The sequence below is a fragment of the Carcharodon carcharias genome, chromosome 3, assembly GCF_017639515.1.
Source record: "Carcharodon carcharias isolate sCarCar2 chromosome 3, sCarCar2.pri, whole genome shotgun sequence".
In the NCBI taxonomy this organism is placed as follows: domain Eukaryota; kingdom Metazoa; phylum Chordata; class Chondrichthyes; order Lamniformes; family Lamnidae; genus Carcharodon; species Carcharodon carcharias.
This window is the reverse complement of record NC_054469.1, coordinates 115,786,511-115,810,052: the sequence shown is the minus strand read 5'-3', so window position 1 is coordinate 115,810,052 and position 23,542 is coordinate 115,786,511. Positions and strand designations below refer to the sequence as shown.

General features: G+C 45.3%; 1 protein-coding gene and 1 long non-coding RNA gene across 2 annotated transcripts in view; one reads left to right on the top strand and one right to left on the bottom strand.

Annotated features, from left to right (window-relative positions):
* LOC121276210 (collagen alpha-1(XXVIII) chain-like) overlaps window positions 1-23,542 on the top strand; it is a 328,458-nt gene that overhangs the window by 181,331 nt on the left and 123,585 nt on the right. Inside the window, exons 15-19 of the mRNA XM_041184378.1 lie at window positions 987-1,055; window positions 2,090-2,158; window positions 13,633-13,701; window positions 15,173-15,241; window positions 16,920-16,991. Coding sequence (XP_041040312.1) covers window positions 987-1,055; window positions 2,090-2,158; window positions 13,633-13,701; window positions 15,173-15,241; window positions 16,920-16,991 — 348 coding nt within the window. The remainder of the gene's footprint in view (window positions 1-986; window positions 1,056-2,089; window positions 2,159-13,632; window positions 13,702-15,172; window positions 15,242-16,919; window positions 16,992-23,542) is intronic.
* The window catches only part of LOC121276211, a 57,935-nt gene that overhangs the window by 542 nt on the left and 33,851 nt on the right, over window positions 1-23,542 (bottom strand). The gene's annotated exons all lie outside the window — the stretch shown is intronic.

Genomic DNA, 23,542 nt, shown 5'->3' with positions numbered 1-23,542 from the left:
GAATACTCTCCACTTGCCTGGAGGAATGCAGCTCCAAAAACACTCCACTGGATGACACCATCCAGGGCAAAGCAACCTACTTGATTGGCACGCCATCGACAAACATTCACTCCCTCCTCCACCAACGCACAGTGGCAACAGTGTGTACCATCTACAAGATGCACTGCAGGAACTCACCAAGGGTCCTTAGACAGCAGCTCCCAAACCCACAACTGGAAGGACAAGAGCAGCAGATAAATGGGAACACCACCACCTGGAAATTCCACTTGAAGTCACTCACCATCCTGACTTGGAAATACATTGCAGTTCCTTCACTGTAGCTGGGTCAAAATCCTGAAACTCCCTCCCTAACAGCACTGTGGGTGTATCTACACCACATGGACTGCAGCGGCTCAAGAAGGCATCTCACCACCACCTTCTCAAGGGCAATTAGGGATGGATAATAAATGCTGGCCCAGCCAGCGATGCCCACATCACATGATGAGTTAAAAATAAACAACCAGGAGTAAGAATTAAAACTTGCAAGTAAAACTTCACAAATAAAATCTCATTTAAACCTCTTAAATTACTGGAGTTGTCCAATTGTGGAAAACAGAACAGACTTATTTTGCTGAAGAAAGGAAAAAACAAAGGTAACAGACTGATCTGTCCTACACCACAGAATCTGAACTCCCTCAAAGTAGGGTATATTTGCCAATGCTTGTTAACATATTTTTGAAGGTTTCATCAGATGACCTCTCACCTCCACCATCCTACATTTTTAATAACTACTAAATCAAGGAGTTCAAAAAACTCTTTAAAAGCACAATGTTGCTCATAGCAGTGTCCAGAAAATCAATCTTTAGTTCCTGGAGATACCAGCACAATCCTGGAGGGTTGGCAACCCTATGGTAAGGCCAAAATCAATCCTTTATGAACATTGACAATAAGGTATTATACCATTTTTGCTTATATTTAATGTTGCTGCAAATACTTTGTTTTTATAGGGTAACATAGGCTACACAGGCACCAAAGGCTCTCGAGGATCTACTGGAATTGGAATTAAAGGTGTCAAGGTAGAAATTATTTGTCAATCTTTTCATCATTGCAAAAAGCAAAATAAGAACTGTCAAGCTGCCTCAGTGGGTTAACTTATAGTGTTACACCAAGCCATTTTGATTAGGAAGACCACAGATCAAATCCACTACAGATTTAATCTCATTCGAGTGATACACAGCAATGTGATTGGTCCCAACACTGTTGTACAAGGGAATATTTCAACAAGAATCCGTTTCCTGATTATGATTCAGCAACAACTGTTGAAGTGGATGTTTTTGAGAGCAGGATGGGTTTCACTTCCCATGCTTCAATAGCTTGCTAACACTAGGTACGTTTTGACACCTAGGATGTTTCATGCGGGTTGGGAGGGCAAGTGCGAAACACACTTGCAGGTCTTAGCTTGAGGCTCTGGGGTATTTTAATTCCTGGGCCTCATGTCCTTCTGCCAGTCAGTTCTCCACCAGAAATAGGCGGGAAAGTGGCAGCTGGCTGACAACCAGGAGCAAAGGTTTGGGCAACCAGAGTCTGCAGTTTTCTGTTGACACACATCCAAAACATGCCGCATTGACAAAATTAGCTATAATCTCATTCTCAAAGGGTTATTTTAAGGTATGGAGTATGGAAATGTACTCATGACTTTCCAGTATGTGTGAGGAACTGCATCAAAAGCATACTTTTGGAAAATAACCCTTTAACCATCTGTAAAATCTCAAATCCAGCAACATCACCATTAAGAGAGAGAAACTGGGGGGGGGGGTTCCAAGTTATACTACTCAATTAACTGATAAAAAAAATGAAGAATTCAGACATTAAGCAATCATTTACCACCAAATTTTTAGAAAAAGCCCAAAATATCATGATGATGGGTGAAAGAGGAAAAACTTACAGTAAAGGCACAGGCATTGCAAATGGCTCATGCTTGTCTTTATTGTGGTGATATAACTCAACCTAATGTCTGAAAAGCAGTACTTGAAACTCCTTCAGTTTTTGAACAGTAGAGAAAACATAACTGAAATAAAATGAAGATAGTTTTATGATCTGTTTTCTGCAGGGTGATATTGGACCTCCAGGACCATCAGGACCTATAGGCATGACAGGAATTGGGTTGCAAGGTGAAAAGGTAAAGTAACAGTAACCAACCACTTATTGATAATGAAGTGTATGAAAAGAATTGCACATAGCATGTACTTCCTGTTTGCTATATTTACTTCCTGAATCTTGATCTTATTATTCATGGGACCATGCATTGGTTAAATCAATAGCACTACACTTGTGCTGTGATACCTGGGTATTATCTAATGTGTGATTTCTGTGTTTACCGTTCTACATATTTTTCAATTCTCCTAAGACTAGGCATTTTGTGAAAGCTGAACTGACTCATTTTGAGGAAGGAAGGAAGGTTTTCACATTTTCATAGTATGGTTGTGGTCTGAGCTCTGAGGTTCAGGTCAATTCTTCTGAACTCTCAATGGTGTTGCTCCTTCTTAGGTCTTCTGTTTTGGAAAGGAAGGGGACCTACTAACTATTTTTTAATGCTTACTTTTCCCACAGTGCCTGTCTTCACCAGCATGGCTCGCTATTTAAGTCATTCCTGCTCTTGTTAAACAACTCCTTCTCCTAGTTTCTTTCTGACAGGGCCTACCTCCTCACGCAGCTGAAGGTTTCCTGGTTCTGAAGCACTTGTGCTTACCACCTTTCCTCATGCACACCAAACACCCTGGTTCAGCAGTTTCAGGCTCTGATACTCCTCATGTGCAGTCTTCCTCCCACCTTGGTCACTCCTAGTGGCGCTGTTCACCAGTTTACTGGCTACTTATTTTTTAAAGCATGCGGAAAGTTATTTTATTCTCAGAGCACACCATCAGGGATGTCCAAATGTCCATATTAAGCAGCTTATCTATTTTTATCCAGGTTGTTATTTCTATGGCAGTGGTGACCAGTACACTGCACAGGGAGACAGTGAAAGTTGGAGAGATTCATCCTGAATGGATTTTGTTCGCTTCTGTCTGTACCTAGTCCAAAATTAATTCAATCAAAAGTTTCTTAATAGGTCAGAATAGTTGCCTTAAATGTTAATGTGCGCAGATAAATAGACATGTGAAATAAAAATGTAATTACTTTGCTAAATCAATGCAATAAAATGTTGTAGGAAGTGGTACACCTGGGCATTCATACCCCAACTCATAAAATGTGATTTGAGATGTAATTTGAGAGATGGCTTCAAAGGCATGGTTTATTTTGAAAGAATACCTATGGTATAAATCATCGATCTGGTTGGGAGAGAGGATGCAATCAGTGGCCATGTGGGCAGAAAGGAAATCAGTGACCTGGCAGGTCTGCTCCTCCTGGCACCACATTCAGGTAAGTGTGAAGACTTTTCTGCTGGCTATCGCTATGTTGTACTATGTGATTTCAGTATGTAGCAAAGTGCTGAGGCATTCAAAAATTGGGTCCTACAGGATGTACAGGATCCTAATATAAATAAATTATTCTGCACTAAAAAATGCTACTCACTTCTGCTCCCATCAACCGTTTCCAATATGGTTGTGAATGCACTTCTGGCTGAAACTGTGCACATGCTCCATGTCTACCATTTTAGAAGAATAGTAGGCCAATTAGAGCACACAACTAAGGGCACTGCATGGCTATAATTCTAGGACCCTAATAATTTATCTTTGATCCCTTTTTCTTGTCCTTTGTGTGCAGGTTATGGGTGATTTTACATGTACAAAGGACAGGAAAATCAATTCTCTGAACGCAGAGGTTATTTTTGTAGAACTTTGCATCATGAGTAGCTATCAAAGAAGGCTGTTTGATCCAAAATGCTTGGAGATCAAAGTATGAATTGACACATTCTGCCACTTGTGCTGAAACAGTGATGGAGTTGCTTAGACCCTGTCTTAAAAACAAGGGCAGAGTGGGTACATCTGTGTATTTGCCTTGATCTGTCAGCAATAAAGTCAGGGCAGCAATTCAGATGGAGGACTGTGTTTCATGTATAAGGACAGCTGTACTCCTTCAATGTGTTCTCATTGAACTGATCAGAAATGGCAGCCTACAGTCAGCTTGCCTGATGGCAGAGCCACATAACCACTTAGTAAAGATTGCATTTCCAAAATCCAAACATCCCCTTTCTCATATCGAACAAAAGATACAAACATCCCTTTTTCCTAACCAACAAAAGCACATTTGCATGCACGATCCCGTGTGACTGTGGGCTACCCAAGTTACCCACTATACACCCACTGTTATCATGCATTAACAACTGTTTATTCTATTAGTCATTCTCTGCACATGCATTGCACACATAAGACAGAATCGTCCTGTCCCAATGGCGGTGGGTGTCATGGCAGGTGGGGGGAACAATATGGCGTGAGGGGCAGAAATCTGTTTCACGCCAGTATGAAATCACAATGGGATCATTGGATGGCATTGGATGGCATGGTGGGACGCAAATCCTGTTGGGGCTCGGCACAAACCCAATTTGCACCCCGATAATGGGATGCAAAGTAAGGCCTGACTAGATTCGTCCCCCGCATGCCCGAATACCCGATTTACAATCACACCGGCGGAAAAACATGCTGGCCCAGAACACGTCTGGACAAGTCTGACATGTGGGAGATGGGACTTATCACTGGGGCCTTGGTTAGATCTCGGACATCCAAGGAGAAGAAGCTGAGCCGGGACCTGGAGGAACACGTGCTGGGTGGATCAGCATGCACATGGCTCCACCACAAAGCAGCTGTCTGAAGGTGGGAGTTCCACATTGATGCTTTGGGTCTGCTGCAGAACATCACGATCTTGGCCATGGGCTGCTATGGATGATCAGCGAAGTTCGGGGAGAGAAAGGCCTAGCTGTGAGTGGGAGAGCAAGGTGTACTGGGAAGGGGGGGGGGGCGGGGGTGGGTGGAGTGAGGAGGTTTGGAGGGGTGGGGGGATGAAGTTGTCGAGGTTTGGAGGAGGGTAGACAAAGGTGTCGGGGGTGAGGTTGGGGGTGGGAGATGAAGGTGGGGTGAGGTTAGGGAAAAGACGGTGTCGGGGGGTGAGGTTGACAGGGGGATTGAAGGTACCGTGGGTGTGTGAGGTTGTGAGGAGACAAAGGTGCTGGGGCAGAAAGGTTGGGAGGGGGATGAAGGTGTTGGGAGGGTGTGGCTGGGAGGTGGGGGGGGAAACGAAGGTGTTGGGGGGTAAAGTTGGGAGGAGGGAATGAAGGTGTTGGGGTGTGAGGTTGAGAGGAGGATGGAAGTCCCTAGAGTTGGATGGAGTACAGGTGGAGGATGCAATATGGGGGAGGAGGGTGTAAGTGGAGAGGATACTGTAAGGGAAGAATTTCGGAGGGGGGAAGGCATCCACTGGGGGGAGGAGGGAATTTGGAGGGGGGAGCCATGCCCAGGGGTCAGGAGGGAGTTCAGAGAGGGGAAAGTATCTGGTGGGAGGTCGGAGTAAGGATGGAGGGGGGAGTAAGGGGGGGATGTCCAGGTGAATGTGCAAGGGAGGTGTCAGTGGAGTCAATGAATCCCTCCTGGAGTGTGAACTGAGCGTGGGCATGGCAGGAGGGAATCGTGAACGTGAGAGGGGGCAGACGGAGCTGGTATGGTGAGGGTGCATATTTTCCCACCGGTGTAACAGTAATGGTAGAAGGCTTGGCGAAGGTGGTTGGTGGAGACTCGGAGGCAGACACAGACCCTGGGCATTGGAAGGATGAGGCCAGGGAGCGCAATGTGGATGAGGGTGGGATTTTCTGGAAGGTAGGGAATGTGAACATTCACCTGGACATCCTGGAATTACAAGGTTGGTAGGTTACGATGGGGAGGTGGATGGTGATGCCAGGGGGTTCCACATGGATTAGGGAAAGGACAAGGGTGACTTGGGGAGGGGAATGGATGGGGGAGCTGATTATAAACTTCGCTACAACCATGGTTTTCAAATCATAACTGAGTGGAGCCTCATGTTGGATGGGCAAAGGTGCTGCATGGTAGTGCAACCAGTGGGTGTGTGGAGTTGCAGATCAGCTCTCATGGACAACTGAAAGAGAGCCCCAGCAGGCAGCATTGAAAATGCACAGGACAGTAAGATGAGTGTGATGGATGAAGGCTCCGCCTGTCTGGGAGAGTGCTTGAATGAGGTTTCGAAAGGCCCTGCCACACACACACTTCTCCCTCCAAAATCACTCATGGTCCGGCTGCGATAATGCTGCACTGCTCGTGATGGGGGTGTTGGGGGAGGTGTGAAATGCAGAGGGAGGACTTGCGAAGCCTGTCAATGAAGCTGAAAGACAACATTACACATTATAATCAAAAAATATATTCACTTTCACTGAATAAAGTGACAAAAAGTGTTCACCCGTGATCAAAATTTCTTCACTTTTCTAGGCCTACCACTTCTTCTAGGTGCTGCCCTGACATCTGCAGCAGGGGTGGGGACAGCCTGGCAATGGTTGGCCCTGTTGCCTCTGATGACTTCAGTGTGCATCCTCTGGAATGCCAAAGCCTTGAGGGCTCTTGTGGGCCAGCTGTTCACTCTGAAGTGACAGAGGACGAGGTTGAGGGGGTCACAGGCAAAGGGCATTCGAAAGGAGCAGACAACCTCTGGGATTCCTGAGTGGATGACCCAGGGGTGTCCAGCTGTCTCTCCTTCTCCCTTTGGGTGCCTGAGGGCCCCAGCCTGAATCTTTGAGGGGAAGGAGCAACTGGAGGGACATCGAGGTGCCCCGTTTCCCTCTCATGTTGCAGGAACTCACCCATGGCTACTGCAATGGAGTGCAGGTCTGCGCCCATCTCCACGTTCTGCTAGACCAGGGTCTCCATAGCATTTGCCATCCTTCTCATGGAGACCTTCATACATGCAAATGTGGGCATCACTTCACTAGAGAGCAAGCGGACACACTCTTCGTATGCCATTCTGTTGAGAGCTTCCAACAGCCCTACGTGATGTTCCCCCACATTCTGCTGACTCTCCACGATGAGTTGGAAGGCCGAATCCAGAGTCTCGTCATTGGACTCAGACCTCACAGATGCCTCATCCCCAACAGTCCTCTGAGTGCCAGGGAGCTCAGCTGAACCTGCCTCCTCCTGCTGTGGACATGTGTCTGTGTGGTAACCACCAGATTGTGAACTTGAACCTGCTCTTGATCTAGGTACCATCGAGGTGTGTGTTTCTGTGCTGGTGGAGGGTTTAGGTAAGTGCTGTGATGGGTCTTCCAGGCTGATTATTTCCAGCTCTTCAATGGAGGAGGTGTTCTCTTGGCTGGAGGTGAGTATGTGGATGGAGCTGAGGGACTGACAGGTTGAGGATGTCGGTTGCTTGGCAGAGCTCCCTATGAACCAAAGTAGAAATAATGCATGGCAGCAGAGTCAAAAGCAGGAGAGAGAGCACTCACAGTTGCGTTGAGAGAGGGATGATGTGGTGTAGGATCCTCATGTGGGTGTTTGCCACCGACCTCACTGTCACCACAAGCACAGTCCACGTCCTCACCAGTCAGTGCAATGGCACACTTCTCAAAGTGAGTGAGGAGCCTAACGTGTTCCACTCTATCCCTGGTCTGGGACCTCCCCCTGCTGATATGAACCAGCTTCTCCTGCATGAAAACAGATGGAGGGAGTGCGAGTAGGACACATGACACAGTATGGAATGTTTGTGTGGTGAGCAGATCCATGGACGGGATGAGGATGCAAGCTCCAGAGGACATGAGCCTGATAGAGATGTGAGGGTGTGTGTGAGAGTTAGTGGTGTTTTCCCTTGAGGTGTGAGATCTCTGTGGATGTGTGATGGGTTTGTGAGTGTGTGAGTTGATTGTTTTAGGAACAAGAGATCCTGCTGTGAGAGCACGTCTTCTGAGAGAAGAGAAACCTATTTCCAGAAAACTATTGACATGTCAAGAAGCTCTGAGGTAACTAATTATCAATTGAAGTGTATTGATGCAAGAATTGATGAGGTTTTGCATTATGCTGAGAGACAGCCCAAGCCTATTAAGCACAAGACAATAGTTGAAAGGAAGGACAACTTACAGAAGAGCCAGCAGAAAGATCAAGGCCAAAGTATTGTGAAGGACACTACAATAAAGAAAAGGAAGCATGTCCAGCATGGTGAAGGCAGTGCACTAACTGCAAAACGCTGAACCATTTTGCACTCAAGTTTCTTCTGGAAAGAAGAACAGCAAGCCAATAAAGATGGTTGCTGCAAAGATGTCAGACGATGATTCTACTGAATCACTCTACATCCTGGATCAAGTTGGTGTCATCAAGTCACGGGGTGAGAAAGGGTTTGAGACTGTTGAAATGATGACTGCAGAAGGAAAGCATCAAGTTGATAAAGTGTCAGATAGACACTGGTTCTAAGTGCAACATTATGAGCTTCTCAGACATGTGTAAAGTTGCTCGAGATGATGACCTGAAAATGAAGCTGTCAAAGATAAGGTTGAGATTCCATGATGGAACGATGCTCACCCCATGAGAACAAATGAAGTTGAGAGTCCAATACATCGGAAGGAAAGAAGATCTTCAGTTTCAGACAGTGGACACTGATCAAAATCCTCTCGTCCTAGCTGAAACAAATCAAAAGCTTGGATTAATAACAATTCATGTACGAGAAGAGATTCGCAGTGTTTCGGATGACACTAAGCTATTCACTGCTGAACGGATTCTGACAGGCAAGCGTTTTGCTCAGAACAGACAAACTACATTACAAGATGCAACTCTTCATGTGCTACAAGAAGTTGTGATGAAAAGATATGCTGAAACCATCAAGGGCACACAGGTTGCTATAATCTTGCTCCTTTTAGGCAGCCTCTCGGGTTGAGGATGACTTGTTCCCATTCTGAAGTTCGATGGGTTCTGAGATGGCTGATAAGTCCAATGCACAATCTGCAAACTCTGCCACGTGTGGTGCTTGAAGGGTTGGGTAGATAGGTTGTTTTGAGGTTTACGCACTCCCTCCAGCTCCGTGCCTTTGCTTCTGCTCGATCCCATGAAGTCTCTTGATGTGTACGGTGCCTTCCCAAATGAGTCTTCTCCATTTTGGTCCGTCACAAGCAAGGGTCTCCCATGAGTCTGCGAGTATGTTTGACCTCTACAGGGATACTTTGAGGACATCCCTAAAGCATTTTTGTTGTCCTTCTGAGAGTCATCTGCCACAACTGAGTTCCGAGAGAGCAATTGCTTTGGGAGTCTGGTGTCAGGCATACAAATAATATGTCCCACTCAGTGGAGCTGGCTTTGGGTGAAGCAGTAAATGTCCAAATACAGCAAGACCTGGACAATATTCAGGCTTGGGCTGACAAGTGGCAAGTAACAGTTGCGCCACAGTGCCAGGCAATGACCACCTCCAACAAGAGAGAATGTAACCATTGCCCTTGACATTCAATGATATTACCATCACTGAATCCCAAACTATCAAAACCCTGGGGGTTTCCATTGATCAGAAACTGAACTGGACCAGCAATATAAATACTGTAGCTACAATAGCAGGTCAGGGGCTAGGAATCGTGCGACGAGTAACTTGCCTCCTGACTCTCCAAAGCCTGCCCACAATCTACAAGACACAAGTCAGGAGTGTGATTGAATATTCTCCAGTCGCCTGGATGAGTGCAGCTTCAACAACACTTAAGAAACTTGACACCATCCAGGGCAAAACAGCCCGCTTGATTGGCACCCCATCCACAAACATTTACTTCCACCAGAACCAACGCACAGTAGCAGCAGTGTATACCATCTACAAGATGCACTGCAGAAACTCACCAAGGATCCTTAGACAACAGCTTCCAAACCCACAACTGCTACCATCTAGCAGGACAAGGGCAGCAGATGCATGAGAACATCACCACCTGGAAGTTCCTCTCCAAGTCACTCACCATCCTGACTTGGAAATAAATTGGCGTTACTTCACTGTTGTTGGGTCAAAATCCTGAAACTCCCTCCCTAACAGCACTGTGGGTGTACCTACACTATGTGGACTGCAGAGATTCAAGAAGGCAGCTCACTACCACCTTCTCAAGGGCCGTTAGGGATGGGCAATAAATGCTGGCCCAGCTGCCAAAGCCCACATCACTTGAATGAATTTTTAAAAACTAGCATCTCGATGCTGGGTGAATTAGCTTGGGAGGGAATGCTGCTGTTGAACCACTTTTCTTGTCACCTGATTTGGAGGATTTTGCGAAGGCACCACTGATGGTATTTCTCCAGTGTTTTGAAGTGCCTGCTTCAAGTTGCCCAAGTCTCTGAATCATATATAGGAGTGCAGGGATCTCTGCTGCCTGGTAAACCAGGACCATACTCTCGGATTTGAGATCCTGGTCCTCAAATACTCTTTTCCTCAGTCAGCCAAAGGCTGAGCTGGCACATTGGAGGTGACATAGATGATGTTGCTATCCGAGAATATTGGACATACAGAAAGGATGTGATTACTCAAGATGGCATTCGTACGAAGAAACTAGAGCCATTGTCCCTAAAGAGGCAGGAAAAGAGAAGCTGAAGCACATCCATGCAAACAATCAAGGAATGGAGTCCAGTCTGAGGAAGGCTGTAATGAACATCAAGTGTAGCAAATCAAAGAGCTACTCATGACTCATGACATCCCAGATAGACTGTGGATGAAGCTTGGAGTAGACCTCTTCACTCTCTTTGGACCTGTGACTATCTCTTCACGGTTGACTATTATGCAGACTACTGGGAGTTAGATCAGCTGATATCAATGATAATGTGATCATAGAATGCACACTTCAGTCGTCTTGGTATTCCTGACATTTTGATGATTGATAATAGCCCTCAGTTCGTTAGTGAAGAATTCAGACACTTCATGAACGATTGGGAAATTCAGCACTACACATCATCGCCACACCAGCCCCAGTCATTTGGAAAGGCTGAGGCAGCATTGAAAACTGCCAAAAGAATCATCAAAAAGTCAATTAAATCCAGCATAGATGTGTACAAGGCAATCTTAGAATGGAGAAATACACTGACTGAAGGCATGGAAAATAGCCCAGTCCAGCGTCTAATGTCACCCAAAGTACTCTTCCAACAGCTGAAAAAGCATTGAAGCCATATGTTGTAACAGACAAGAGTGACAAGATCAAAGTGAAATGATAGAAAGCTGCCAAATTATTGCCATACTGAGAGTTGGAGAGTTGGTCAGAGTGCAAACATTCGAGGCATTCAACAAAAATCAGTCCATGTGCAACTTATGGCCTGTGTCATACATGATGAAAGTGAAGGACAAAATCCATCGTCGCAATCACAGAAATATATGTACAACTGGAGAAGATGCTTCTTCACAGCAGATAGCTGATGAGGAAGGTGTAATTTTGCTAATTGAGCAAGGATCTGAACAACCATCAGTCTCAGAGGTTAGCTGTTTCCCAACAAATGCAACAGATCAGCACCAATAATTATTACAGCAGCAACACTCACCACAGCAACAACCTAGAGAAGCAACATCATTCCAGGAACCAGCAGACTGAATTAACAGCCAAAAACAACTCACACGCATAGCATTAGGAGATTGAGTGCTTAAATATTATGGCCGGAATTTCTTGGCCCCATTGGCATCGGGCGTCTTGGCGGGCATGGGGGGACAATATGGCAAGAGGGCTGTTGTGCAACCAGTTTGCGATCGTCCGCTCCATCCATCAATGACAGGCCACATTTCCCGCTACGCACCTAATTTCAATACTTTACATCTCATTATAAGCCCTGCTAACCGGATTCATCCCCCATGCTGGATCATCTGGGCACGTGGGTGTAATTGCACGCTGACACGTTTCACAACTGTACATAAGCGATGTGCACCTGACGAGCTGCACTTGGCTCAGCACTTCAAGGTTTGTTTGCCTACCTTGCTTTGGACAGCACTTGCAGTCATCAGCGCCAGGCTTCGCAGGCAGCACCACATCACTTTTAGGGGGGCTCACAGGCAGGTCTCTACCTTCCAGACCAGCCAAAAGGCAGGGGTAACTTTTCAATGGTTGCAGGGCTAGGGCTTGCTTGGGGAAGGGTAGGAGTGGCCTTGGCAAGGGAAGGGGCTGCAGGTTGAGGGCTGCAGGAAGAGGGTATCCTAGGGTGTGTGTGGAGGCACATGTTGATCTGTGCAAGTGGCCTCAAGATGGTGAGGGCTGAGGAGGTAATCTCCAGAGAAGGAGGCCAGATGGAGATGTGAAGTGTGTGTGAGAGAGTGAGTAGTGATGTTCCTTAAGCTGGCAGTGAGCGAGATACCAGTGAATGTGTGATGGCCTTGTGAGTGCGTGAGTTTAGAGTGATGAGATGGCTGCCTTACCCTGGCAGCATGGATGAGATCAGTCATCCTCTTTCTAAACTGGATGGCCAACCTCTTGTGTGTAGCATTGGCACTGACCACCTCTGCCACTGCCTCCCAAGCTGGAGTGGTGAGACTGATGGGCCTCCTGCAGCCAGAGCGGGGGTTCGGGTACATTGCAGTGGGCCTCCACGACATCCAGAAGACATCCCAGGAATGCGTCATTGAATCGAGGGGGCCACACTCATCTTGGCTTTTGGGGGCCATGTCTTCACTGGAGTAGTCCTGGGCTGTAAGCATTGAGAAGTGTGTGTGCAGCTGCAGTTTAAATATGGCGTTCTCCATGAGGAAGTGGTGAGGTAATGGTGTGGCGGGCAAATTGAACGCCGCCCAACAGTGAGACAGTGTGTTTCCTGTGGCTGCATAATTAATGAAGTGGAATTGGAGCGATACGATGCAAAATTCCACCATTGCGGCAGACAGATAAAACAACATTTTTCCCGCCCACAACTGCACTTTGTACAAACCTGGGACGATTCCGCCCAACTTGTGCAATGTGTGTATAGAGACAGGCGAAATTGGAACAGTCTAGTAAGAACAAACTATTTTTTTGTGAAAAGTGGGATGTTTGGATAAATACGTTTGTACACTATGGCTTGCCATACTCTTGTGACCTCTGATGGTTTTATATGTTAGTAAAGGTTTTAGAAAGTAGCCATTGTACACATAGTCGATCACTCCCCTTTGCCTGGGCCTACCTGATTGGCCCCGACAATCCCTGATCCCACTTAGCTGAACTCCAGGCCTGATCTGCTGTCCAGGGACTGTTGCAGTCCTAGTAGTGACCACTGCTCCCAGATGGGCTGAAAATCCTTGGAGGCAGGGCATCCTACCTTGGAGGGGAGAAACTAAGACTTCAGGCAGCTAATTGCCTGAACCACGTAAAATAGAGTCATGGCAGGTGGAAGCAGCTCGCCTCGGACTTTCCAGGAAGTGGGGCCACAGCCTCTGCATGAAATTCCAGCTACATTGCAGTTCGGTAGGTATTTGTTCATCTTGTGGCCAAGCTAATACACTTAAGGCAATTTAGGAGTCTTTCTCAGTTAATGGGAGAATTAGCCTGTATGCCTGAACCAACCATTCCAATGCAAAAATAAAACAAAAATACTGGGTAGAAAAACACAAAAACAATTGTCAGCTGCCTACCCTCTCACAAACAGATGGTGCATTTCGCATGATAACCATAGAACATTAATGAGAAAAAGAGATAAATATTGGAAAAAATGGAAAATGAAAAGACGTTAATTAACAGCACACTGAAATTCTAAAGATGTTCCATTTTTTATATAGGGGGAGCAAGGCCCTTCAGGGCCACCTGGGCCAAGGGGTCCAACAGGACAAGGTTTACCTGGTGAAAAGGTACAAAGTTAAATTACACTTTTTACATTCATGGATTACGCCATCACCAGCACTGGCAGCATGAGTGACTGTATTTTGAATAGCAGAGAATGCAAATTCACGCTGTAGTCCCAACACCTCAGATGCTACAAGGACAAATTGCAAGGGTCATACTTAGAAGCAGAAGAATATTTATGACATTGCCGGTCAGTCGCTGTTCTAGTTCTTGTGTGATCAACTTGCAAATTGCATAAATCTTCTTTGATCAAAGATTATCAAGTTTTACTGGAAGTCATGCGGCTTATACATGTTGCTAAATTATTTTTCACACTTCTCAGCATCTGATTATATGTTCACTGTTAAAATAACTGGAATTATCCCACATTACAATTGTCAGATTAGCAAAGGTAATAAGACAGTTGACTTGTTGAAGTTAAAGCTAACTATACAAATATTGAGGCTAATGAAACTGTAAGAACTCATGTCAATGACATATAATACATTAATAAAATGTAATAAAACTAATAAGATGTAGTACATAGAAATACATAGAAATTGCAACACAGAAACAGGCCATTCAGCCTAAATAATCCATGCTGCCATTTAACCTTTATGTGCAAATAATTTTAATCATATTTACCCACCTACAATTCTTCACCCCTGTTCCTTCATCCACCCATTCGAACTAATCTTGAATGTTGACATAGTTTCTGCCTCAACCATTAACCCTGGGATTGAATTCCACAGTCTCACAACTTTCTTTATAAAGAGGTTTCTCTGATCTTCTGTTATAAATCTCTTACACAAAATTTTGTTTCTATAGCCCTCATACTTGACCCATCTGGAAACAGTCTACTTAAATCATCATCCCTCTGGATCCTTCTTCCCCTTCACTTCTCCTTCATTATGCCCCACCTCAACATATTTCAAGCTTAGCATGATGAACTGGAGTACAATACTGCACACAGTATTCTGAGATCTTGTTAATGTTTTATCCAGGCTCCTTATTATCTCTTGGCTTTTATAGTCTATACATTTTGAGATAAAATAGCTTTATATAAAAAATGTTTTCAACCTGAAGTGCTGCTGTTAACATCCTTGAACCTTATAGCCCCCACCCCACCTCCAAGTCCCTCTGCTGCACCACAGCACTGAGCCTAATTCCATTCAGAAAATCATTGCTCAAAACAAGAAATGAGCAGCTTAAGTGAATGTCCTCTGCTCAATCCTGATACTGGATTGTTGGTGTGCTCAGAGGAAGCAACACCTCTGTAGTACTTTCTTGAGCAATTTAAGTCCATGCTTTGAAAATAACAATCTCAGGAACTATGAAGATCTCATTATAAAATTGTGTTATTTTCTCTATTATCTAGCAGCTTTTGAGCTTATAGCTCTAGAGCGAGTTACCATTTAAAATGCATGGCATTACAATGTTTTAACTAACAAATTTAAACAAATATAAATTTAATAACTTAAGTATATTAAATGACAGGGAGACCGAGGATTTCCTGGAGAAAGGGGCCCAACAGGATTAGGGGGAAGAGGACTTCCAGGTCCTAAAGTAAGTATGTTATTATCTGTCTACGCCTTGATGGTCATTTACTTTTTTATATCCTTCGGCATAAACCCAATATTATTGGAAATATATCTGCTTCAAGAAAAAACTATTATGAGATACACAGTTCTTGCTGCTGCCAATATGCTTGATCCTTTGTGAATTGCTTGAATTTTGCAGCAGAAATTGACTGAGTCTTCAAAGTACACCACCTTACCCATTAAGTATACCACCTTACCCATTTTCTAGCATGATATTGTTAAAACTTTTATTATCCAGGGCTCTTTTACTCACAAGCAAATGATTCAGTGAATAGATGGTGCTCAAGAAACAGCTTTCTTTTCCAGGCAGGTCCCGGATGAATTATGCGAACAGGTTGCATCGACGAGGTTTGTATTATTGTGAGAGTAGAAAATTAAGGGGTTGAGGTGATGATCAGATGATTAATGGATTTGAAAGGGTAGACGGACAGAAACTATTTCCCCTGGTGGGGAGGCAGAACTGGGGGTGGGGGCATAATGTTAAAATTAAAGCTAGACTATTTAGGGGTGATGCCAGCAAGCACTTGTTCACACAGAGTAGTAGAAATCTGGAAGTGAGAGATGTAGTGTAGTGCAATATGATTGGCCCCCTCCCCCTTTCTTTGACCCTGTGAGCTCAATGGAAGCACATTTCTTTGAATATTAATATGACGACACACTGCCTGCACTGTTTCATGCACCATAGATATGATATGGTGATGACAGGTAACTTGTTTTTTGACAAGCTACCTGAGTGAAGGCCCCATTCCTTAGAAGAAAAAGATGGAAGAATGGGCACAAACCCACGGATTCTGGTTCCCCATTTGTGCACAGAGAACACAGAGCCCACTATATCCAGGGTCATTTCCTCAATTTGAATTCATGTCTTCAGGCTTGGACACCCTCCTCCAGTTTTCAAACTCTTGCCTCTATCATGAGCTTATTCAGCCTGAAAGCATAGGAAAATGATGTACAATGACACCTTTCTTGTGGCTAAGCGATTAGCTGCTGTGCTTCCCAGAAGCATGCCAGTATTAGCAGCATGCAAGTGTGTCATGGTACTATTCTCCAGCAATGGTGAATGATTTACATGCAAAAAAATGATGTCTTTGAGTTAGTATGACTGCTAGAAAATCCAAGGAATGTGTAAAGGCAGGGAATTGCCTTTGTGAGGCAGGTCGAGGGGAGCGTCTGTGAGCATGTGTTGAAAGCATGTCATTGGAGTACCAAACTAAGAGGTAAGTAAAGCAGTCTCCTACGCTCACAAGTATCTTCAAGAATTTCATGTTTTTTTCACCTGGGAACGTGACCTTTTTAGAATAGAACCTAATGGATTTAAGGAGGAATACTGATTTTACTCGTGACTCTATTTCAGCTACGAGTTATCAGCCTTGAAATTACTGCTAACGATATTAACAGGCAAATGCGTTTGTAGAATTTTTACCTATTGACCAGGTTAACTGAGGTGTTAACCTTTAGATGGGGCAACATCCATATTACAAAAGTGGACAGAGAAATGCCTTTTGGACAGGGTAATTGTTTACCTGCTAACAATACACAGACACAATACACACTCAGCTTTTCTGTTATTAAATCTGTATGTTGCAGACATTGTATGTGACCTTGAATCCACATTTCAAGTTGCATCACTAATTTTCTTTTAGGGTGATCCAGGAGCGCCAGGAGCAGCAGCAAATCCTGGAATCCCTGGTGATGCTGGATCAAAAGGAGCAAAGGTACCATAAAGATTTTTAGTTCTATTTTCTCCATTTTCTTCCCTCTTTTCCTGAAGCCAATGATTCTTATTGGTGTTGGGTTCTATAGACAGCGGGCAGCCTTTCACCTAAATGTTCCCACTATCAGTTTAAGCCCTTCCCCACTTGCTGCCTAGCTAGGAACAGGGAGTAAACCTAGCTCTTTTCCAGCCATGCATGGCTCAGCTTAATGATTCACTTATTATTAAGCAGCATTTGGAATACAAGGTTTCATTCAGCATCATCTAATTCCCTACTTTTGTACATATGGCTTATGGATGTATATCTTAGAACATGGACTGATTATATAGCTGGGCGTGTTTTTGGTGTTGGGGCACATAAAATATGAGGAGTGGCTAGCCCGCCACCTTCTTGCCCATCCTGAGCTGTCCCCCATAATATGGGTGATGGGTAGATGCCAAAATCAGCAGCCCATCTGCCATATGTAAATAAATAATTAAGGATCAATTGAGCTTGTTTGCAAGCCAATTGACCCCAACATTATGCTGCCCATGCCATAACAGAGGCAGGGGTGGGCAGCCCGTTCTTTCAAAAAAGTTTTTAATATAGTGGGAAGGAAGGGTGGTGCCTTTTGTGCATTGGGGACAAACCCCTCCCTCTGCCCCCGTAGATAGTACCCCACTTCCTTCCTCTCTGCATGCACCCACACCCCCGCTTCCATCCCTAAGGTGCTTGATCACCCCCGGTCAATAACCCTGACTTACTTGAGTCCAAGATCCATTGGGGTCTTTATCCTGGGCCTTACTGCAGTCCCAGCAGCGCTCACTACTGAACTCTGGCACTGCTGGGACTGCAAGAGCTGTTGGCCAATCCGATTGGTTGGCAGCTCCCAAGACCGAGACTTCCTCCCGGTGAGGGGGTGGAAGTCCCACCCTTTCTTTGTTGTTGCCACCTGAATCCTATCCACGATCCCACAGAAAACAGTTGTAGGCTTAGCAATGGGATGATTCCTCAGCTCAGAGTTGTCGTGGTGCAGTATGTATGTGGAAAGAATAAAACCTTTGATTTTTTTTTTATGTATGGCATAGTGTTTTGTATACTTCATGTTACCACTTACTCTTATTCGTCATGAATGCCTTAACTGATCAGATGAAACAGTAAAATTAATACTTCATATTAGATATTAAAGGCGTGTTCTGCTTAGCAAATCCATGTTTGGTGGTAACACATTTTCCATAAGGTAACTTTTGCAGAACTGGAAAGAGTTATACTCTAGAAAATTGACCATTCATATGTAACACATGAGGTTGACTCAAACCCAGAAAGAATGAATGATAGTTTATTCAGCTGTTAAAATGTCTAAAGGAAATGAGCTTCAGCATTCTTTCTACTGGATGTGGGCTCATTTCACTAAACTGTCCTCCAATTTGGCAACAATTTGATAAAATGTTCCTTAGAGAGCATACTTATATATGGTGTAGAAAATGGAAAGCTGCACTCTGCCTCTCCTTGTGATAGGGAAGGCTTTTTTTGGACTGGGGCCGCATTACAGACAAAACTCTTCATTGCATTTAAGCTGTATGTTACCTGATCTGAGAATATTTAGTATTGTACTGTAACAATGAGATTCCAGTGTGGGGTTCTTCTCTCTCTTAAACCTTTTCTAAATATAGGCAGCATGTACTTGAATCTCTGATTCACAGCGTGTCTCAATGGTTCTTTTTGTGCCCATGTGTATATCTATTGCCTGCTCCCTCATTGTCGCTCTCAGTCCACGTGTATAAGTTTCTATCCATCTATCTATCGTATTTTTCTATTCATTCATGGGATGTGGGTGTTGCTGGCTGGGCCAGATTTATTATCCATCCCTAATTGCCCTTCAGAAGGTGGTGGTGAGCTGCCTTCTTGAACTGCTGCAGTCAATGTGGTATAGGTACACTCACAGCGCTGTTAGGGAGGAAGTTCCAGGATTTTGACCCAGCAACAATGAAGGAACAGCAATATATTTCCAAGTCAGGATGGTGAGTGACTTGGAGGGGAATTTCCAGGTGGTGGTGTTCCCATGCATCTGTTGCTCTTGTCCTTTCAGATGGTAGCAATTGTGGGTTTGGAGGCTGCTGTCTAAGGAGCCTTGGTGAGTACCTGCAGTGCATCTTGTAGATGGTACACAATGTTGCCACTGTGCGTTGGCGGTGGAGGGAGTGAATGTTTGTGGATGGGATACTAATCAAATGGACTGCTTTGTCCTGGATGGTGTTGAGCTTCTTGAGCATTGTTGGAGCTGCATTCATCCAGGCAAGTGGAGAGCATTCCATCACACTCCTGACTTGTGCCTTGTAGATGGTGGACAGGCATTGGGGAGTCGGGAGGTAGGCTAGTTGCCGCAGGATTCCTAGCCTCTGACCTGTTCTTGTAGCCACAGTATTTACATAGCTAGTCCAGTTCAGTTTCTGGTCAATGGTAATCCCCAGGATATTGATAATGGGGATTTAGTGATGGCGATGCCATTGAACATCAAAGGTGATGGTTAGATTCTCTCTTGTTGGAGATAGTCATTGTCTGGCACTTGTGTGGCACGAATGTTATTTGCCACTTGTTAGCCCAAGCCTGAATATTATCCAGGTCTTGCTGCATTTGGACATGGACTGCTTCAGTATCTAAGGAGTCGCAAATGGTGCTGAACATTGTGCAATCATCAGCAAACATCCCCACTTCTGACCTTATGATGGAAGAAAGCCATTGATGAAGCAGCTGAAGATGGTTGGGCCCAGGACACCACCCTGAGGAACTCCTGCAGTGATGTCCTGGAACTGGGATGATTGACCTCCACCAACCACAACCATCTTCCTTTGTGCTAGGTATGCTTCCAACCAGCCGAGAGTTTTCCCCCTGATTTCCATTGACCCCAGTTTTACTAGGGCTCCTTGATGCCACACTCGGTCAAATGCTGCTGTGATGTTAAAGGCAGTCACTCTCACCTCACCTCTGGAGTTCAACTCTTTTGTCATGTTTGAACCAAGGCTGTAATGAGGTCAGGAGCTGAGTGATTCTGGCAGAACCCAAACTGAACGTCAGTCAGTCGGTAATTTCGAAGCTAGTGCAGCTTGATAGCACTGTTGATGACCCCTTCCATCAGTTTACTAATGATGGAGAGTAGACTGGGGGCGGTAGTCGGCCGGGTTGGATTTGTCCTGCTTTTTGTGTACAGGACATACCTGGGAAATTCTCCACATAGCGGGTAGATGCCAGTGTTGTAGCTGTAGTGGAACAGCTTGGCTAGGGGTGCAGCAAGTTCTGCAGCACAGGTCTTCAGCACTATTGCTGGAATATTGTCAGGGCCCATAGCCTTTGCAGTATCCAGTGCCTTCACCCATTTCTTAATATCACAGGGAGTGAATGGAATTGCCTGGAGGCTGGCATCCATAATGCTGGGGCCTCCGGAGAAGGTCGATGGGTCATCCACTTGGCACATGTGGTTGAAGATTGTTGCAAATTCTTCAGCCTTATCCTTTGCACTGATGTGTTGGACTCCCCCATCATTGAGAATGGGGATATTCGTGTAGCCTCTTCCTTCAGTGAGTTATTTAATTGTCCACCACCATTCACAAATGGATGTGGCAGGAATGCAGAGCTTAGGTTTGACCTGTTGGCTGTGGAATTGCTTAGCTCTGTCTATCGCATGCCATTTATGCAGTGTGGCATGCAAGCAGCCCTGAGTTGTAGCTTCACCACGTTGACACCTCACTTTTAGGAATGCCTGGTGCTTCTCCTGAACTCTTCATGGAACCAGGGTTGATTCCCTGGCTTGGTGGTAATGTAGAGTGGGGGATATGCCGGGCCATGCAGTTACATATTGTGTTTGAGTACAATCCTGTTGCTGCTGATGGCCCATTGTGCTTCATAAATGCCCTGTCTTGAGTTGCTAGATCTGTTCGAAATCTATCCCATTTAGCAGGGTGGTAGTGCCACACAACTTGATGGAGGGTATCCTCACTGTGAAGATGGGACTTCATCTCCACAAGGACTATGTGGTGGTCACGCCAATGCTGTCATGGACAGATGCATCTTTGGCAGGCAGGCTGGTGAGGATGAGGTCAATTATTTTATTCCCTCATGTTGGTTCTGTCACCACCTGCCGCGAAGGCAGTTTAGCAGCTATGTCCATAAGGTCTTGGCCAGCTCATTCAGTAGTGGTGCTACTGAGCTGCTCTTGGTGATGGACATTGAAATTCCCCAACCAGAGTATACTTTGTGCCCTTGCCGCCCTCAGTGCTTCCTCCAAGTCGTGTTCAGCATGGAGGAGTACTGATTCATCAACTGAGAGGGGCACGGTGCATGGTAATCAGGAGGAGGTTTGTTTGCCCATGTTTGACCTGATGCCATGAGACTTCATGGGGTCTGGAGTTGATGTTGAAGACTCCAAGGGAAACTCCCTCCCGACTGTTTACCATTGTGCCGCCACCTCTGCTGGATCTGCCCTGCCGGTGGGACAGGACATACCCAGGGTTGGTGATAGTGGTGTCTGGAACATTATCTGTAAGGCATGGTTCCATGAGTATGACTATGTGTAGTGATTGTACGTAAAACCTTTCCTACTGTTTTAGGGGTCACGTGATTGTACCGATGAATCAGCCCTAAGCATGGGTAATCTTAGGGGCAGAGCTTTCTAGTTGGTTCAAGCAGGTAGCTTCTGCATGAGCTTTGTAAATAAAGTTACCTGTTTCAAGTAAGAAACCTGTCCAGTACATCAAGTTTATTACAATTGGCGATGAGGATGGGATAGCTCTGATGCTGCACTGCACCTTAGGATTCGCCCATGAAAGATTGGAGCTAGTACATAGAGTGCCTAGATTTTGAGGCATCCCACCTCCACCACCCTCCCAGGCAGTGCATTCCAAATCGTCACCACCCTCTGGGTAAGAAAGCTTTTCCTCACATCCCCCTAAACCTCCTGCCCCTCACCTTGAACTTGTGTCCCCTTGTGACTGACCCTTCAACTAAGGGAACAGCTGCTCCCTATCCATCCTGTCCATGCCCCTCATAATTTTGTATACCTTGATCAGGTCGCCCCTCAGTCTTCTCTGCCCCAACGAAAACAACCCAAGTCTATCCAACCTCTCTTCATAACTCAAATGTTTCATCCCAGGCAACATCCTGGTGAATCTCCTCTGCACTCCCTCCAGTGCAATCACATCTATAATGTGGCGACCGGAACTGCACACAGTACTCCAGCTGTGGCCTCACCAAGGTTCTATACAACTCCAACATGACCTCCCTACCTTTGTAATCTATGCCTCGATTGATAAAGGCAAGTGTCCCGTATGCCTTTTTCACTACCCCACCAACATGCCCCTCTGCCTTCCGAGATCTATGGACACACACGCCAAGGTCCCTTTGTTCCTCAGAACTTCCTAGTGTCATGCCATTCATTGAATACTTCCTTCTCAAATTACTCCTTTCAAAGTGTATTACCTCACACTTTTCAGGGTTAAATTCCATCTGACACTTACCTGCCCATTTGACCATCCTGTCTATATCTTCCTGCAGCCCAAGACACTCAACCTCACTGTTAACCACCCGGCCAATCTTTGTGTCATCCGCAAACCTACTAATCCGAGCCCCCACATAGTCATCTGTCGTTTATATAAATGACGAATAATAGGGGACCGAGCACAGATCCCTGTGGTATGCCACTGGACACTGGCTTCCAGTCACTAAAACAGCCTTCTGTCATCACCCTCTGTCTCCTACACCTAAGCCAATTTTGAATCCACCTTATGAAATTACCCTGTATCCCATGTGCATTTGCCTTCTTTATAAGTCTCCTGTGTGGGACCTTGTCAAAGGCTTTGCTGAAATCTAGATAAACTACATCAACCGCACTACCCTCATCTACACACCCGGTCACCTCCTCAAAAAATTCAAATTTGTTAGGCATGACCTCCCTCTGACAAAGCCATGCTGACTATCCCTGATCAAACCTTGCCTCTCCAAGTGGAGATAGATTCTCTCCTTCAAAATTTTTTCCAATAGTTTCCTTACCACTGACGTGAGACTCACTGGTCTGTAGTTCCCTGGCTTATCTCTACAACCCTTCTTAAATAGCAGAACCACATTAACTGTTCTCCAGTCCTCTGGCACCTCCCCCGTGGCTAGAGTGGAATTAAAAATTTGGGTCAGAGCCCCTGCGGTCTCCTCCCTTGCCTCCCTCAGCAGCCTGAGTCACAAATCATCTGAACCTGGAGATTTGTCCACTTTTAAACCTGCCAACAACTCCAATACCTTGTCACTCCCTACATCAATTTGCTCAAGAACCTTGCAGTCTCTCTCCCCGAGTTCCATACCTTCATCCTCATTCTCTTGGGTGAAGACGGATGGGAAGTATTCGTTCAACACTCTACCGATGACCTCTGGCTCCACCCATAGATTGCCCCATTGGTCCCTAATGGGCCCTACTCTTTCCCTGGTTATCCTCTTCTCATTAATATACTTATAGAATATCTTGTGATTTTCCCTACTTTTACCAGCCAGAGCTTTCCCCTATCCCCTCTTTGCTCTCCTAATTGCTTTCT